This window comes from Alligator sinensis, unplaced genomic scaffold (assembly GCF_000455745.1).
Source record: "Alligator sinensis unplaced genomic scaffold, ASM45574v1 scaffold448_1, whole genome shotgun sequence".
NCBI classification, from domain to species: domain Eukaryota; kingdom Metazoa; phylum Chordata; order Crocodylia; family Alligatoridae; genus Alligator; species Alligator sinensis.
Genome location: NW_005841870.1, coordinates 164,544 through 184,096, shown reverse-complemented (window position 1 = coordinate 184,096; position 19,553 = coordinate 164,544). Strand labels below are relative to the sequence as shown.

The 19,553-nt window shown below is 43.0% G+C and overlaps 2 protein-coding genes across 5 annotated transcripts in view; both read left to right on the top strand.

Annotated features, from left to right (window-relative positions):
• The window catches only part of ABCB10 (ATP binding cassette subfamily B member 10), a 28,563-nt gene extending 21,991 nt beyond the window's left edge, over positions 1-6,572 (top strand). For all 4 annotated transcript variants that reach the window (XM_025194806.1, XM_025194811.1, XM_025194804.1 and 1 more), the window contains 2 exons: positions 366-400; positions 892-6,572. In XM_025194806.1, coding sequence (XP_025050591.1) covers positions 366-400; positions 892-1,183 — 327 coding nt within the window. In that variant the 3' untranslated portion in view covers positions 1,184-6,572. The remainder of the gene's footprint in view (positions 1-365; positions 401-891) is intronic.
• Positions 6,573-9,225: 2,653 nt separating this feature from the next.
• The window catches only part of NUP133 (nucleoporin 133), a 52,892-nt gene continuing 42,564 nt past the window's right edge, over positions 9,226-19,553 (top strand). Inside the window, exons 1-3 of the mRNA XM_025194798.1 lie at positions 9,226-9,344; positions 15,249-15,367; positions 16,610-16,713. Coding sequence (XP_025050583.1) covers positions 15,343-15,367; positions 16,610-16,713 — 129 coding nt within the window. The 5' untranslated portion in view covers positions 9,226-9,344; positions 15,249-15,342. The remainder of the gene's footprint in view (positions 9,345-15,248; positions 15,368-16,609; positions 16,714-19,553) is intronic.

The window sequence follows — 19,553 nt, the reverse complement described above, 5'->3', positions numbered from 1 at the left end:
CAGCAGGAAATCCCACGTAATTAATTAGAAGGCAAAATTGACAATGCAGCACACTTTTTGACATCTTCAAGGTGAAGACATTAAAGAGACAAATATTTCTTTCTTTTGTCTAACTTTTTTATCGTGGTGATTTCTTGCATCTTATCTATACTGGTAGAAGGTAGCATTCAAAAGACATGAATCATTTTGTGTTGGTTCTTTTGAAGTGTAGGCTTATTTTGGTGTTAGTTCAGACTACATTCAAGCAAATTTATTTGCTTCATCATGGGAATTGAAGTTTTAGTCAGCTTAAGTTTAGTTACATATACTGAATGTGTATCTCTTGTATAATGCTGTAATTGAACCAATTTTATTTTGTTCTTCAGAATCCCAAAATCCTACTGCTAGATGAAGCAACAAGGTAAGGAAGAAAATAATCATAGAATCATAGAAATTAAGGGCTGGAGGAGACCTTGAAAGATCATTGCCCCCTGCTCTGGGTAGGAATACCGCTGAGATCAAATGATTCCAGCAAGATAATGAAGCTTAGCAATGTCTTATGCTTGGAGCAAGCAACTAGGTATTAGGGTGATTTGATTCCACTTCTCCTACAGATTCTGCATGACCTTTGGTCATTTTTCTCTCCACTAAACACGATATACTTTCCAATCCTTAAGCAGTTAGAGAGCCTCTGTAAATCACTATGTTAAAGGACAGTCAGTACCTTATTATAAATTTTTCAGGGGGTTCCATTTCTTACCATGTTTAGTGACTGTTCAGTATTGCATAATGTGTGTGCTGTATAGCAATAGTGGGAACTTTTATAGAAAGTAACCTAGTACAGACCAGGTTGTGATGATTTTAGAGGTGAATGACACTTTTTTTTTTTCCCTTCTTTTTTCTGTGAATTAGTGCTTTGGATGCTGAAAATGAGTATCAAGTGCAGGAAGCTCTAGATAGGTTAATGGAAGGGAGAACAGTCCTAATTATTGCCCACCGTCTGTCCACCATTCAGAATGCTGATTCTATTGCAGTTCTTGACCAGGGAAGAATTATTGAATGTGGAAAACGCGAGGAACTTCTTGCAAATCCAGATGGACTTTTCAGGAAACTAATGAAGAAACAAGCTTTCCTTCAGAACAGTGAAACCTTTTCATTAAATTTAAAATCTCAAAAAAAGAATGCTTTAACAGAATATTTATGAAGTTAGTTATAGGAGGTGGAATCTACAAAGAATATAACTTATGTTTCAAGGTATATAAAGTAAGTGCTGCATTTTATTCAAAGGGTAAAATTATCCTTTAGGAACTTAGATGTGTTCTTTTTATTCAGAAGTTTTAAATAATTGTATCTTTTTAAATGTCCACAGCACTGAGATTTGTTTTCAATATATAGACTTTTCTGCTTTGGAATATCTGAACTTGTACACTTTGGGATCTTGGCTGTTTTAATGCACTGTATAGCAACAAACTGTTCTCAAGCAAGTTCAGGATTTAGTGAATGCAAAACTACACATTCTGGTAACTTCACCACCATCATCTCTTACTTTTTGTACTGATCACTACTTTGATTTTTAGTGTCTGAAGCTAAAGAATGTGAGACACCTAGTGGTATCTGAAAACGTACTATTCACGTCTCCTTTTTTTGTAATGCTGCTTCCTTTCTTCCTCTTCCGCCCCAGCTTTTCTTCCAAAATAGAACTGGAAATTGAGTTATGATCAGTCTGCAACAACATAAAGAATTATTTATAGACAAAAATTACTTGAAGCTTGGCACGAAGTACCAGTCCTTAAAACATGATTTTTACAGTTAAGACAAAGGGAGCTTAATCAATGTGAAAAGTATTTTTAACATATACAATTCAGAAAAATCCTATCTTCTATGTTTTGCAAGTCCTCAGGCCACCTTTGTGTAATGAAACTGAACTGGAATAAAGATTGCTGCATTTTTTTTTTTTTTTTGTCACTTTACAAGGTACACTAAAGAAGCAAGCAAAAATTTCTTCTTACAGGTTGGGGTTTGTTTTGTTTTTTTTTTTCCCCTTAAAAATTAGGTTTTGTTGAGTCATGAAAACCCGTGAGGGCAACCAGGGGATTAGTCAAGTTTTGTGATCTAATTGTGAAGATTAGTGAAGTGAAATTTGGGATCAGTTCCCCAAACCTGAAAGCCAAGCAACTATGATAAGAGGGATATGTAGTCGCCATTTCACATTTTCTTAACTCCCATGACAGCCAAACCCTTGGGCAAAAAGATACCTATTTAGTAGTAGTAGTAGTTTAGTTAATAGGTTTTGCTAAAACAGTACAATAAAATGAAAAATAAAATTTATATAATTATAGCATTGATATAGTTTATAATTTATGATATTTGCTAATAGTATACATTAAGATTATCCATTAAAACAGAACGTAGTATATGATGATAATACATAGAAGTAAAAAAGGGGAAGTCTCTCTGATTTCTGGCCCTTATTTGTGCAAGTAACGCAAATATACTTAGGGTATAGAAGAAGCTCCAATTTGTTAGAGAAGCCAATTTTTTTTATTTGGTGGCCCAGTATTTAAAATGTTCCATGAATAGAAAAATCCATTTTCCTTCTTAAAAAAACCCAAACAAGACCATAAACAGTGATTTAAGCATCTATCTAATTTTTCCTACAGGGGCATATTCTGCCCAAATATGGCGTCTGACACCACTTGCCCATGACAAGTGCAAATCTGAATGAATCAGTCTAGTAATGGCTTCCCACTGTTCGCAATGTTGTACTGCAGATAGGCAGGTTTCTAGGGCATAGGCATGCTTTTTATCAGTCTCAAGAAGGGGAAGTTTGAGAGAGTCTCATTGCGTCCATATCTATCCGTCTGCTGGTATCTTTACTATTTATATTGTCTTGTTTTAAATAGTGATTCTCAGTACATTTCCTGGGATGTTTGTCTGGAGGAGAATATAGATGTTATTATTTAACCAAAGAACAAACCAAACAAAGGTGTATTTAGAAAAGTAGAGGCTTCTGAAATGCACTTTGGGTATCTGGTAGGTATAAAAGATCTAATTTTCATCTAATAGTTTAGAATTCTTAATTGAACTAAGATGCTCACATGAACTAGTGTTCTCCCCCTCTCCATCCTCCGAGCACCCTTGTAGAATTCGGTAGAGATAAAAGCTGTCTTAAAGTAGTTGGAGAACTAACACTGTCCCCTTCAAGTAAGATGTGAGGACACAAATGTTAGAGAGCTATAGTAAAGCTGGGAAGATGAGGCTTGATGTTCTTTCTTTCTAAATTAAAAAAGTTTATATTTGAAGAGGGTTTTTTCCTCTCTCTCTCTATCTGTGCTTTGTGTAGGGGATGAAAATTCACAAGGTCAAATAAGAACTTATGTATTTTGCAGGTCACCTGAGATCTGTCTGTTCTGGGAAACGTACCTACTGCTAAAACCCACTGTCAGCATACGGTAGATTTTCATAATTATCTCAGGCAGAAATGTTAAAATATTGATGCTTGAATGGGGTACAGCATTTTTGTGCAAGTGTTCATTCCAGGAACATCTTTGGATGTGGACATGAGGAATACAGCAGACAAGTTGTTGTTGGGTTTTTTTTTTTGTTTTGTTTTGTTTTTGTCAATGGATGTTCAACATCCTTGAATTTCAGAGAGAATTACTGAAAGCCTTAAGTGGCTTATTTTCTAATTTAATAATTAAGCCATTGTATGGAACTTAAAAGGAATACTAAAAATATTTCTAGATGTTCATTAATATCTATTAATCTAGGCCAGGGTTTTCAACCTTTTTTTTGGTTGGTGAACCCTGACAGCCAGTCGGGGGCTGCGGGGGTGGGGTCCTGCGCACCCACCCGCACAGTGGCAAAACCAGAAGTGCCAGCGGCGCACAGTGGCAAAACCGGAAGCATCGGCAGCACGGAAACAAAAGCGGCCCAACCCCTGCTTCTCTGGGTCAATGCTGCATACCTCCTGGGACCTTCCCAAGTACCCCCAGGTTGACAACCCCTGATCTAGGCTTTAGATTTTCTCCTTTCCATTCTTAATTGTAAACAACAATTGTGCCAAAAGATGATACCAAATCTACAAGACAAAAATGTACCTTAGCAGTACTTTTGAAACTTCAGTGCTACCTACTAATTATTTTCTCTACATACCCCTTTCTCAATGATGGGCTAGACCTGGAAAACCATTACTCATATGGATAATTATTCATCAGGGGCTCATCCAGCACTTCATTTATGTTCATAGCTTAAGCAGTCAAGCTAAAGATTTTTTTTTTTTTTTGTCAAGGAAATGAATGTAATGAACACTGCTTTTTCACTGGTGGTTGTTTTATAAACAGACACTTCAGCTTTGATTCAGGAGGCGGCCAGTGGCTCTGTCATGACAGGCACAGTAGCAACGTGAGTTTATAGCAGGCCCTTGTTCAGGATGGAACCGAGGGAAACATTCATGGGGGCAAACCAGAAATGTGATGGACAAGGGAATTTTTCAGAAATATCTAATTGATCTTTTAGTAAGACTCGGTGGCATTTGAATTCTTATATCCTTTAGGCACACTTGAAAAATGTACTCAGTTGGAAATGAACGGTCTATCACAGCACTTATGTTCCACTGCAGGGAGCTGTGCTGGGCACTGTGGATAGCTGCATAACCTACAGACCCTACAACTCGTGTAGGTACTGCTGTATTTGGGTCTGGCTTACTGCATACATCCAAAATAGATCTATTCTGTACAGATGCACCCTTTACTGCAGTTATATACAGTTCTAGCTCTGAGGCTGGTAGGAAGACTTTAGTTCTTCTACGAAGGAAACCGTTAAATATACAGTATGTCTTTAAAAACACGTGAAGTATTGCTCTCTCTAGTTCAAAAGGGAATCTTTTGAATGGTTACCCATATAAAGACTAATTCTAGTAAATTGTTAATGTATGTCTCTGCCAAACTTGATAGTGTAAGAGTGATGTTGTAGCCATGATGGTCCAGGAATTATGCAAAGAGAAAACGTCTTAGGGTGCTGTCTTTTTATTGGACAGAGTAGGACCAACAAAAGATCTCGCCTTAAGACATCCTTGCCACTGACAATCTTGATAGACTTGTTTTACCAAGGACCATTTGGTTTCATGCAGCCTTTGAGTCCACTGCAGTGTGATGAAGGAAAGGAAACGAAGCAAAAACCAATGTAATGGGGGTACAGAACAGTGTATTGCAACTCCTACTGTTAAAATGAACTTGTTTGTTTATATTAACTGACTGTATTTTTTCAGCATTGCTTTCCTGGTTGTATTTTTTTTTTTTTTTTAGTAACTTTTTTATTATGGAATAAAATTTTATAAATAACATTTATTTTACCTGTCATCTCATGTTGGAACTGTCCTGTTTTCACAATGTGATGGGAATTTTTAGAGGTGTGTTTAAAAAAAAAAAAAAAAAAAAAGTTTCCTATTCTGCATTTTTGGAATTAATGACCCTAGTGCCTATGTCGTATTCTTCTTCAGCACCTGAAACTCAATGTGTACTGATCACTGTATACAGAAAAAGAGGTGTAACTTGTAAATAGTTCTCTTCAGGTCTTTTTTCAAGTGTAAGCACCTTAAGCTCGGGATTCTTTTTAACGAGCCTCTCCTTTGCCGTCTTCTGATAGCTCTTTAAGGTACCATAGTGAGAACAGGCTCTTCTAGAAACAGGAAAGAAAGGATTGTATCATATGGTCCTAAAGCTCACCTGTGCTAAAGCAGACTTATTCCAAAGGCAAAACTTGTTCAGAAATAGTCTCATAGATGCAAGGGGTACAATTAATCTCTAATAAGGATAATTTAAACAGGATCCATGTGAGAAACTCAGGATGTGAAAATGAAATTTGGCTCAGATCTCCCCTCTGCCTAATACCATTTTAAGAAGGGATTTCTGTTAACCCTCCTGCAGAACACCATGGGAGGTTGGGTACCCCTCTTACATGGCATGTTCTTTGTCCCTGGGTTTTCTCTGCATTATTATCAGCATCTCTTGTATAGAACAGAAGTAAATGGGATTTTCCAGTGCAGTTGTGAGCCCCGTTGAGCTTGTAAGCTCTTTGAGGTTGGAATTGTCATCTTATTAGATGTTTTAAGAACAATCACAATGGCACCCTAACCTAGTCAAAACCTGTATGCACTACTTTTAATCCTGATGGATGTTTTTATGACTGCCTGGCGGCCAGGGCTTATTACTAGGGACCTACCTAATTCATGGAGGCTGCCTCTGTATTTCATGGTCTTGGCATGGCATCAGGTGCCATTTTCACAGCAGTGTGACAGGCCCTGCCACACCTCCAGTCAAGGGACCCCAGAAGTCCTGCCTCTTCTCCAAAATTGACAGATGGCCACCTGTCAATTTCCAGGGAGAGGTGGGACTTCCGGGGGAGCCCTCTGTCAATATTCCCCTCTCTCCCTTGTTCCCTCCCTACCCTGCCACCAACGCTGTGCTCCAAAACGCCAGGGTTTCCTGCCCTTTTCTGTTTGCAGCCTGGGCACAGGCATGGGGAGCAGAACAGCAAGGGCTGGCACTGCTCAGAGCCACAAAGCAGTAGGTGGGACAGCTGCAGCTGGACTCACGTCTTGGTGCTGGTACAGAGCTGCTGCCAGAAGTGGAGCTAGTGGAGGCAGGCAGGGGCTGTGGTTTGGGAGTGAGGGGTAGGGGCAGGGAACTGGTATATCAGCGCTGCTCAGTGTCCCACATCCTGGTGAGCAAAGGGGGCAGGGGCAGCTCTAACTTTTCTATGACAAAAAAAACTAAAAGCAGATGCCAAAGTGTGTAGATACTTAGAATTTGTTTATTATAATGATAGAGGCACTGGTAGGCTTCTGAATTTCTTTAAAATTGTAACTATATCAATAAAACATTGCCCAACTGATCTCTCTATATATAGTGGTATTTCATTTTAATTGTGGAGGAACATGGATTTTTGGTATTTTAATGAGAGAATTTGGGGTTTTTTTATCAGAGAATTTGCGATTTTTAGATGAGGAACACCAGGATCTCTATCGGTGAAGCAAGGGGCAGGAACTAGGCAGAGGAGCCTGCCCAGGGACAGCACTGAGGACCTAGCTGGAGGGCAGATGAGGTGGCTGACTTCCTGGCCATTTGGGGCCAGGAAGGGAAACGTTGACAGTAGGCCACTGGAAGGACCACATCTTCTAGGTGATAGCTGTCCAAATGGCAGAGCCAGGGCACCAGAAAACATGAAAGCAGTACTGCCCAAAGGCCATATCCATGGCCCACGGGCAGCTGGCCCAGAGGTGAAGGTGGCTTTGCTGCAGTGCCCATACCATAGCCCCGGTGGCCATGCGGCCCCCGTCTAGGTCTAGCAGATGTGCCGCCATGGGGCTGCAGGTCCAAGGGGGTGGATGCTGTTGCAGGTGGCAGCAGGTCACAGCCAGGCCCCAGCCCCCCCTGCCAGACTGCTGCAGTGGGTAGAGGGTGCAGGGGCCACTAGGTTAGGGCTGCTTCACAAGGGGCTAGTGTCCCCAGGTACCAACTGGCCCCAGCCTCAGAACCTCCTGTCTTATTTGTATCTTCCATATTAACATGGGCCTTAAGGCCCGCCCAGCTAACTAATAGCCTCTTTGTGGGGCCAAAGGGTAAAAGATGCAACTAATTTCTTGGGATAGAAATGATGTGGGGGTCAAAGGATCAAAATGTGAAAATAAGTTCTCTAGAGGGGGACCTCAGAAGCCCCTGAGGGCACGTAGCCATGAGCTGCTAGCCAGGGCCACTGCAAGCACTTGGCCTACAGGGCAACTATGGCCATGATTCTTAGCCTTGAGAGACTTGTGGGGGGGTGCTTGGCCAATGCCAGCTCTTAGCTTCCATTAGGTGTTTCTGACTGTGGAAAAAAAACAGAGCAACTCTCCTGTTGCAAGAGTCCTGAGAACTGATCTGTTCTCTGACACGTGGGGGCTGAGTCCTTCCTGGCTCCACCAGCCTCAGGACAGCATGAGCAGCAGAGACCAGGGCTGTTCCAGGAAGGAGGCCACTGGGCCTGCAAGAAGAGCCCCAGCCCAGCCCCTTCAATGCCAGATGGGGTTCTCCCCATGGTGCTGCACCCCCATGCATCATGCAGCTCAAGCCAGCAGCAGGGCAGGTGCATGCCATTGTCACCCCGCAGCACTTAAATATGAAATTATTGTAGTGCGAGTTCTAAATGATGGTATTTGCTGAGAAACTATTGTACACTGAAGAAACATGCAAATCAGTATGCAAATACATCTTCTTCTTTACTTTATATTGCTCACACCAGTCAGTGAGTGAGTGAGAACTGGGTCATCAAAGTTGAAGCATTGATTTCAAGGCCAGCAGCCATAAGAGAGTGCCAAAAGCCAAAAGTCAGTTAAGGCTCCCAGAGGGTGACTTGGGTTTTATTTAAGCTGCATCAATGAGCTGCCTCAAAAATTACTGCACATTTTGTGGATGTACTTGGTAGCCATGTTCGGCTGAGATGAAAAGAAATGCAAAAATCTAGACCTCTTGGTTTCAAAACGATACCTTTTATTAGAACAACTGAGGAATCGCAAAAAAATATCCTTTTCTCCACCCTTTGGGCTCAAAGGCCGTTCATCAGGCTCTGGGAAAAGTATAGATCGTACATTTTGAACACTTCTACTGCACATTGTACAAAAGTTGACATTATCCTAGAAATACGGTAATTATCCTACATCAGGTAACACAGCACCACGCCCAGCCCCGCCCCGCGCATGCGCCACAGCTAACTGCGCGCCTCAAGCCTAGCCCCTACAGGCCGGCGGCCGCGCACCAAGCCCCGCCCCTCCTCTCCGCCCGCAGTGGTGGAACAGAAGCCCCGCCTCCTCTGGGAGGGATGCCCTGTCAGGTTGGCTGTTAACGGCTCTGGAAGGGGCGTGGCTGGGCGTGACGTGAGAGCGGCGCGCGGCGCAGAGCGTGACGGCGGAAGCCCCGGCGAGTTCGGAGGCAAGCGGGTCGGAGCGCGCGCCCGCCCGCCCGCCCTTCCCCCCGCCGGGCCCTGGGGGCCGCTGGGGGCTCCGTGTCCCGGCCGGGCGGCAGGAGAAGCCTGGCCCTGGGGACGTCGGTCGGCTCTCCCGCGCTCTTCTCCCCGGCGGGCAGGAGGAGCGGGCGCGGTGAGTGCCCCACCCCACTTGCTGCGCGGGAACCCTCGCGCCGCCTGGGCCCCGCCCCCTGCTGCTGCCGCCTCGCTTTGGCTTTGTTGCCCCTGACGCGCATGCGTGGGGTGGGCGCTTGGCTACCCGCACGTGCCGCGCTGCGAGGTCTAGAATGGCGTGAGGTAGCGGGCGTTGTGTGAGGGGACACCTGAGAGGCCGGTCCCTGCCCGAGTCCGAAGTCAGTCAGGAGGTGGGTATCGGAGTGCCTTTGGAGAGTGACAGAGGAGGGAGTGTGTTGTGTGTGTCAAGTCTTTTTTTGATGCATGTCTGTATCCCTGTCAGTGTGATAACTTTTGCTGATGCTTTAAGTGTGAAATCGGTGAAGTTTCTTTGTGGAGATGTACATTTTTGGCCCTTTTAATAAGGGGGGAAAAAAGTGTAACACAAGCTTGTGTGAGCCCCAGTTCCCTTCATCAGATGCTGGGAGAGGATGTGCAGAAGGCAGAGTCTTCGGGGGGAGGGGGGAAGAAACTGGAATGCAAAAGCTTTTCCTTTCTGTTCTTACAGTCTGCCTCGTGTATCCTTTCCCAGCATCTGTTGGAGGGATCTGGGGTTCACAAAACGCACATACAAGCTCACAAAACACGCACTGTCTCCCACACACCTCTCTCTGGATAGGCATCTATAGCTACCTGTATCTAGAGCAGCGTTTCTCAACCCAGGTCGCAACCCAAAAGTGGATCTCAAGAATTTACAAAAGGGTTGCAAACAAACTTGAACAGTGGATCAACAAACTTTTAAAATGGATTCTTCTTTAAAAGGGAAAAACTTGGCAAACTGTGACTTTTCCCTTGCAGGATGGTAGAGCTCCAGCTTGCCAGGGGCTGCTTGGGCCCCCCCCTTGCCCCACACACCCACCCCCTGACCTACACACTGTGGGGACAGGGCAGTGGGTCAGGAGTGAGAGGCACTGGTTGGCACTGGCTATCGATGTTGACAAATGGGTCCTGGTACAAAAAAGGTTAAGAACCTCCAGAGGCCAGTCGGGAAGTGGGGGCAATCAAAGCGCGCAAAAGCAAAACCAGAAGTCTGTGGGAGCAGAAAGCCTAACTACTTTTAAGAAGTGAAGTCATTAATGTATGTATGTTGGCCTGTAAGAGTAAGGGAGTGGATTTGATGATCTAAGGCGATGGTGTTCAACTCATCTGGCCGTCTGAGTTAGGGCCTGTCTGCAGAGGCTGGATCCAGCATGTGGGACCATGTTATGGAGTTACCCATGGGCCCAGAAATTTACTGGCACGGGAGCTGCAACAGTGTTAATTGTCATGGCTCTGGGAGCTGTGGTAATTAATGCTGCTATACCACTCCCTTGTCAAATTTCCAGACCCGTGAGTAGCCCTGTAGGCTGAATGACATGGCTCTGTGGGCCATATCTTGGTCACCCCTGACCTGGGGGATCCTTTTAGAGGAACAACAAATCTACTTCCCCTAATCAAAAGAAACTTCAACTTTAATATTTATGGACTTGGGCATTGTTGATTTGTTTGCTACATAAAGGAACTAAGGTTGTATGAAGGAGGCCTATCCCTAAATTGGGGAATTTAAATAGGATAGCCTTGTTTTATATTTTCTTAAGCTTTTTAATGTTTTCTGGTGGGAGATATTTCAAGATTCTGGGGCAATAGTTTTTTAGTTGGTTCCTGAGTTTATAGCAAAGTGGGAGGAACTTTGATTCCCAGGCCAAATCTGGCCCACAGGATCTATCGCAGGGTGGGCAAAATATGGCCCACAGCCTGGATCAGGCCCACCAGTTAATTGCATCTGGCCTGTGGCACTTGGATGGGAGACGGTGCCAAGGCATCCTGTGCCACACTCCTACTGCACTCCTGCCTGTCGCATCCCCAGCCAGTGTGCACAGCTTCTTTTCAGGGCTGCTCTGGTTGTGGCTACAGCTGCCTGGGTACTGCTCAGCTGTCCCCACTTCCAGAAGCTCCTCCTCCGGCCCCTGCTACACTGGTCTGGGTGGCAGGCAGTCACGGGAAAGGAATGGTGGCTGTGGGAACATGTGCCAGGCACCACACACCCAGCCAGGTGGGTGGGGAGGTGTGGGGAAGCTACAGCTGGACAACTTCTGCCTCAGCATGCAGGGCTCCAGCTCCTGGCCAATGTTCCCTCTAAGGTGTAGCAGTCCATGAGTGCGCCGTTTCGATCCGTTCCCGAATTGGTCCCACCTCCCCCTTTTGGCGCGCGCCACTTTGGTCTGCCTCACAGTATAACAAAAAAAGATGATACTATAACCTTTATTTACCAAAGTGACTCCTGTCTACCTTTTTCTGTTTTCCAAGCAGAATATACAGTGTCCAGGTTAACAGTCTTTCCTGATGCTAAATGAAGTTTACTTTGCATCAGCTTGTCCAGATTATCAGCTTCTAAATGATTTCCAGACTTTGTTTTTATTGTGTTCATGAGGCTAAACCCTCTCTCACAATCTGCACTAGATGCCTGGAAAGTGGCACAGATGTCAACAAGTAATGACAGTTCACTAAATTGTTCCTGTTGTAGTATGTAGGTGACCATGTCTTCAAAGGTCTTTATTGCCCCAGTTTTCATCTTCTCACTAACAGTTAATTTAAAGTCCACATATTGTTTGCATAGTTTCTTCTTCAAAGTTTCTACAGATTTGTTTAGCAAGGTGCTATCTATGTCTTGTTGCCAATGCTTTCAGCACCTCGTGCCCAAAAGAGAAATCATTCCTGTTTGATGAAGAGGAAGAAGAATCCTTATAAAAAAATTGACCATTCTTTCAACTCGCCTTCTGGAAATCTGTTGTCCGTGTGGTCACATGTATGCTCAATGATTTGGATAACTGATGTAGTGTCAACAGGTGATTCAAATGATGACAGCAAGGTTTGAACGTTTTCAGAAAAATGTACAGTCTCACCAAGATACTGAGAAGCAAAATTTGGCGATTCTAGCTTTGGCAAACTGAAATGCTTCTACTGTTGTTAGTGAACTTCGTTGAAGCATTCTGCACAGCTCAGCCAGTTCACCTAAGACATCATTTAGTATGACCAGTGCAACATGATACTCTGGTTTCCGCAGTTTGTCCAAGCAATATTTGTGAATTGGGTCATCGTCTTCAGCCATTTGTTGTGTGCAGTAGTTCATCAAGGTGCTAACAGTAAAATGTCTAGAGAGCCTTCTGGCCTTATTCAGTGGTCTAAATGAAACTGTTTCACACTCAGCAGCCTTAGGTAGTTCTTCAAACTTAGATTTTTTTACAGAAGACCTACTAAACAGTGTGTATATGGTCTGTAGTAGAGTTTCAGTGCACCCCATCATCAATGCATCATCAATCCCCAAGTCTTTCCAGTGTGCCACGCAGTACTGCTTGAGCAGATAGACTGGCGAAGTACTGCAGCCACACCATTGCACTTTCCAAGCATTACTGAAACACCATCAGAGGTAAACACTATCTCTTGCATATCTAAGTTGCTGTCAACATAAAATTGCCTAATAGCGGAGCTATCACAAGCTGTCAGCTTTAAAATTCCAGCAAACCTGTTCAGATGTGTGAAACCATCCATAGTTCAGAATTTTACTTACAGTATTAACGTTTTGCTAACAGAGATACCTGTGCTCTCGTCAACTATCAAAGTGTGGAATGGCGACGTACACATTTCATTCAGTACTCTCTGATGAATTACAGAATTTATGCAGTCAATAAATTGAAATGCATAATTCTTACTTCTCCAGCTTTCGGGAATTTTAACATATTTACCAACGTGACTGGATTTCCTGCACTGATAACATTGATAAGTTTAACTTCACTGTGAGGAGAACATTATCAATTAAGACTTTTACCTCATCGGCATTTGATCACTTCCTTTCAGACAGTTCTATCCTATTTTCCTGCGTCTCACGTGTTTCAGAAAATGAACTTTTCAGGATTCCTCTGCTTTGGTTGCATAGTTTCATCACAGAATCTGTGTGAATCTGTCAGTTTCGAACATCTCCTTCAGCCAGTCGTCTTTGAATCTTGAGCAGCTCTTCTTCTTAGCTGGTCCACTGCATTCACCCTCTTCACACTTATGCTTGGACATTGTAAAATGAATATAAAGATGATCCTTGCTGCAGGGAAGATATTGGCCTTTCTAGAATGATAGAAAAAGCAGTTAACTTACCCAAAGCACCTTGTCTGCATATGCCCTTAGACCAACACAGCTGTAGCTAGCACTTTAATACTTTAAAATTTAAATGCATAAATTAATGACAATAAAGACAAGCCACTAAATGGCTAAAAAACTGGTGCCAGCCCCCACCTCGCCTCCGGGAACACAGCTTGGAGGGAACCTTGGCCATAAACACTGGCCTTTCTTTGATTTGAAATCTGCTTTTATTTCTGCAGTGATGCATTTTAGGGAGTAGAGGATTGGGTATTCATTTGGAATTCATTTATTTTTATTTTTCACTTATTAACATGACTGTTTTTGATGGTGGAAAGATAACAACCAAAGGTCAAATCTCACTCGGATACAGCTCCTCTTTATTTAAATAGGCACGTGAATTTCAATAGGAACTTGCTGTATTTTCCTAAACTTATTTTATAATCATTAACTTGTACCATTTCTAGCTTTTATGTGTCATATATTGGCAGTATAAAATAGCAAAGGCCCTCAAAGCCAGGAACCTCAGCCCCCGTTCCTGCATTGCCTGTAGGAGTGGATCAGTTTCCTGGCCCCAGCCCCCACCTCGCCATGTCTCTGGGAGCAAGGAGGCACATGGCAGGAGGGCTGGGAAGCGGAGCAGTTCCCCGGCGCCAGCCCCCGACCCCTGCCTCGCCAGCAGGGGCATGCCTGCACGCTCAGCCCCCCAAATGGGACGTGGGAGCTGTGAGTGGCTTGTCTGGGTGGTGCCCGGTGCGAGGAGGGGATGATGGCTCCTACTGCTGCAGGTACCCTCGGAGGGCATGGGGGGCATGTGCCTCTGGATCTGTGTGGGGAGAGGTGGGCTGCAGCTGTGGGCTGGGGCTAAGCTTGGCTCTTCCCGTCAGGGTCTTCCCGGCAGGGGGGAGCTGGGCCAGGCTGCGCTCAGGGCAGGCAGTGCTGAGAGGTGGGACTTTGGAGTGTTACAGCAAATTTTGGGATGGCTGCAGCCCCCCCGCCAGCCGCCCTATATCCTCCCCCCCTCCCAGTGCTGCCACCTGCCCAGAGCACAGCCTAGCCCAGGCTCCTCCCTCTGAGAAGAGCCCAGCTTAGCCCTGGCCCCAGCCTGTAGCTGCAGCCTGCCTCCCCGAGTGCAGATGCAGGGGCACACATCCCCCCCCATGCATGACCTCTTGGGATACGCACAGCAGCAAGAGCCGCCACCCCCTCCCCATGCTGGGTGCCCCCCAGATGAACCACTCACGGCTCCATCCCATGCCCCGGCCCCATTCCTACTCACTTTCCAGCCCTGCTGCAGTGCCAGAAGCCCATGGCCAGGCTGCCGTGCGGCCCTACTGCTGCTCTGCGTTTGGGGGGGGCTAAGCCCCATTGGCCGCCCCCTTCCACCGCCTGTGGCCTCTGGTATATATAAGAAAAAAAGCATCATGCAGAAAACCTTACAAATGAACTCCTCCCCACTGCACATTAATGAGAACTATTATAAATCCCAGAACAACCTTCAAAATTCATTCTCAAATGGAATCCTTTACACTTAAGATTGGTAAAGATTGTTCAGGTGACATTTTTGCTTCTGAGGAATTGGTAGCTGGAACTTCTGATCTGTTTAATATGGCAGCCCACCCTTCCTTTCTGATTTAACTCCAGGTTTGGGTTTTAGAGGCATTATTTTTCCGTCTTCCTGGAAGATGCCACTATAATGTTTTGCTTGTAGGAAAGGTGTTATCTGTTAAATGGAGGTAAACTACATAAAAACTCAATTTGTAAATAAAGGAATCCGATAACAATCAAACAACTTTCCAGAGGAAGAACTAAGGTTATGACTTGCTGCCTGCAATGGCAGTTCTCAGAGATATGCACTACTGTCATTTTTTCAAAAGCCATTCTTTTACCAATTACCAGTGAAATGTGTCTGATGTTTTAAAACAACTGTAGAAATAGTGGGAAAAATTACAGTTGTTTGTTTGTTTGTTTGTTTGTTTGTTTGTTAGAGCTACACCGACAAGAGTCATACAGCACCCTTCAGCAACCGAGACCATCAACTATGATGTTAAGCCTTTTGGATCCTCTCTCCCTGTTAAGGTTATGGAGGCCCTAAGAAGGGCTGATGGTATGAACTTCATTTCTGTATTATCTTTGTGGGAAAAGGAGCAACTAAAAGAAAGATCTTACTTTCTGGATACCATTAATCAATTGCTATAGGGTGAAGAAAAGGAAAGAATATAGCCCCACTTTAATTGTATACTGTAAGCAACTTGTTTGAGTATAAACCTCCCTTTAGTATTAAAAATGCAACTAATTCTGCATGACCAGTGGCTTCTAATATTCAAGGTATGGAACCACAGTGCTGGAAGGTGATTAGAATGAGCTAATGTTCTGAGAGCATACAGCAATATTTTTATGTATAAAAGTCTTTTCTTCCTAACAGAGGTTGAACTCAATTAAAAGCAAACAAGTTATATAAACAGTTGAGCTTCAGAATGGTGAAGAAGCAAGGCTGTTTATGGATGAAATCTTGTGTCCCAATTTTGAATTTACCCCCTGGATACCATGATTAGAGGGGCATTAGAAAGGCTTACAACAATGACATGGGTTATTCTCAGGGGTTGAGTAAACAAATATATTTCTCTATTCTTTTGCATATGCTTTTCTCTTTATCTTTTTCATCTAAAAGAATCTACTATGAACTGCTAATACTTTAATAATTCTTCAAGGACACATTGCCTAAGCTGTTAATGTAAATATAACATCTTGATATGTTCTCTATAAAATATAAAACTAGCAGATAATTGTAAGAGAGGTATGATGTGTCCTTATCGTTTTCAAAAAGCCCATGAAAATAGGGTTTGCCTTGAAACCAAGAAGCTACCTGGTATGACAGGCTTAGTCTCAAAGATGATATTCTACCCCATCTTTTGCCTGATGTGAAACTAACATAGTTCACTGTGTATCTTGTCTCTTCAAAGATTATATCCTACATTCAGCCTTGCCCTTCTTGATAATGGTTCCCATAGATTAGATTTTTCATACAGCTGGAATAAATTTAGATTTTTTTCGGTTTGTTCTGCTCTTGTCTAATAAGATGTCAGTTTCATGGAACTGGTCATTTTTAAATTTCTAGCAGGGACTAATATTTTTCTCATACATGTTGAGTTGCATCAAATTTTAGACACTACTTGGTAAAAGGATGCCTTTAATTATCCGAAGAGATTGAATTTCTAACATGAAATAGCTTTAAAAAATCATGTACCCTTTTCTTACCACATTGAAGACATGATAATTTAAAGGTTATTCTTCAGTGTCTTATCAATTCTGTAATTTAAAGAAAAATTAAATGACTTTTTTTATGTAGCTGATGACCAGTTAAGTGTCCAAGTGGATGAAAGTGGCTGGGCCTGGCTAGTCTACAAAGAGAGGCTGACTGTTTGGAAAATTGGTCAATCACCAGTTGCAAAGGTAAATGGATGGTTAAGATGAGGATTTGAAAAATAAATGTATTTATTTTATGCCAGTTGACCAAGTCTTTCACTTGACTCCAGAGTTAGTTGACAAACTGAGACTCAACTCCTAAAAAAAGGTGTGTATTAGTATGAAATGTTGGTAGCATTTCCATGACTTAAGTTGAAGTTTGTAACTTTTGTAATTCCTCTTTGCAGTTGTAAATTTAAATCAACAATGTAGTGAGGCTTTGGGAGTTTTTGGGGGGGTGTTTTTGCATTTACTAGGTTTCATTTAAGGCAGAAATGCTTTAGGGATTTAATAATTTTAGAAGCTAGCTGTATAAAAAATTTAATTTTAAATAGTCCAATAACTAATCTTTAAACTGTCATGAAAATTGAAGCTTTGTATGCCACATGTGCATGGATGTTTTGAATAGTTTTATCATGCCAATAAAATATTTGTTAGGGCACCAATTAATAAAAAAATGAACGTAACAGTTTTTCAGTATGAGTTAATGTCATTAGGAGCCGGAGCTCTTATGAAATTAAGAATCTGCTTTTCTGAGCTCTTAATGGGGGTGGAGGCAGGAAATGTCTCCTCAAATATCTCTCCCAACTATTAGTCTAATAAAAGATATTTCCCCCCAAAAAGCCCTTGCTCCTCAAACAAACGCAACATGTTTTTCTTATGCACTTTCCACGTTGTAGCTTCCCTAATACTTAAGTGACAAATGCACATGTTCTGATAAAAGATATCAAATTCACCCAAGGAACCTTGTCTACCCATGTTCTGACTATACATTTATTAAACAAGCTAACTTACTCCCCCCTCAGCCACACTATTTCATCTAGGGGTGTGTTCATGATTGTTCTCAAGTACTTCTAGTTGGATAGTTCGGCCATCTGGTTAATTGAGTAGAATTGAGAACGGGCAACTGATTCTATTTCTGAAAGGAAAAGACTTCAAAGAAACTTTTTTTCTCTTGTAGTATGAGTGGAAACTTTTTTCCATGCATGCTTTCCTTATGGTTGTAGCAGTTTTGCTGAAAGTGATGGTTTGTGACTCTTCTTGGGGACCTACTGTTAGAGCATGAGCTAGTTCAGCGCTGTTCAGTTAGTGGCCCATGGGCTGTATTTGGCTGACAGGGGTTAACATGGGCTTCCACCTGCCTGCCACTTCCCTCATGGCTCCTGCTGCTGTGGTGGCAGCACGGGTCGCCGGGACAGGGAAATGCAACTAGAAGGTGCCAGGTAAGCTCACTGCTCATATGGCAGAGGAGGGCTGCCTGTGCAGCGGGGGCTTGGGTGGTCACACAGAGGTGGGTGCACACTACTGTGGGGGGCTTGCCTGTGTGGTGGTGGCAGGAAGCTGGGAGCCTGTTTGCTGGGGGCCAGCCAGGGAATTAATGCAACAAGTGTCCTGGGAGCTTTTAGGGCATGTGGCATCCATGGCATGTGGAGGGTGGCCTGGGGCCTGTGACTAGTGCAGCCCCCACCCACTGTGAAGTTGGAAAGCCCTGAGCAGTTTAAAATTTAGAGCATAAGAATTTCAAAGGAAGTATCTGATACTTAAATAATGCGGTTTTCATTGTTAAACTGTTAATAAAACAAGGGGAAACTGTGTTAATTACTAATACCTTTTTTTGCAATAATACGAAATGGCCCTGGTCTGGTTGGAGGCTTTATTTTTGCTGGGTCTTGCTCAAATATGGATGATGATGGCCTAGAGCAATGGTTCTCAGCCTCTTTAGGCTCCAAAGCTCCCCTCTGAAAATGCCAGCTCTTAGCTTTTATTCACTATTTGCCTATGGAAAAATAATAGAACAGTTTTCTGTTGGATAGAACTCAGAAACACCACCACAATGTTTTTGATTATACGGATTTCTATTGGAAGTTTCTGGGTTTGTCTTGTGAACCATACATATGTGTTTACACACCTTGGCATACAACAAAATTGGCAAACTGACACCTATGCAGTACTCCACAGCACCCTGGTTGAGAATCTGTGCTCTAGAGAGCTTTCAGTCTGAAAAGATCAAGAACAGATGAAGGGCTGGGCACAGACTAGTAATCTATAGGCAAATAAATGCATGGATGATGGGCATAGTTTTGTTCTTTGTTTGGTTTTTCCTTTTAATCAGTGGTAGAAGTAGGATGGACTTACGTTCTTTAACAGTGTGATTATTAGGGAGATGGCTCACTTCAGTTATTAAACTTGCAGTAGTAAAACCTCCTTTTGAAAAAAAATTGCCAATTGTTTGGAAGCAGCATCTGAAAAATGATTATTTTGAGTCAAATGTTGTAACCTACGGTTGAGACTTTAAATGAAGGCCTAAGTTTGGTAAAAATAATTAGTGACATTTTCCTGAATATATCATTAAGATGAGCACAAGCCAGTTGCCTTTTACGTAAACGTGACTATCATTGGGAATCCTCTCTAAAACCCTGGTTTAACGTAATTTGAGTAATGTGATTATTTTCTTTTTACCATAGTATCTAGTGTCAGACCTAAAATTAGCATACCAATACAGATTTGTAAGCACCAAGGAGGAAAAGGGCTCCTAAAGCTAGAACTTTGTTAGTATATGAACAAATTGACAAACCAGCCATGAATATATTTATGGGAAATTAATAGGGGTTTCTAAGCATCAAAATAATGAGGATCTGGAACTGCCTTCTGGTTAAGAAATAAATTTGGTATAAACTAGTTTTATGATTGAACTCAGTCCCTTTTATGAAAGGGCTTGTATAAGCCGGTTGCCTGCTGCAGCAGGGAACTTGACTTGATAATCAAGAAGGGCCTGTTTCCAGTTGTGTCTACACTAGTGTGATGTAGTGGTTCTGTCTATAATAGTG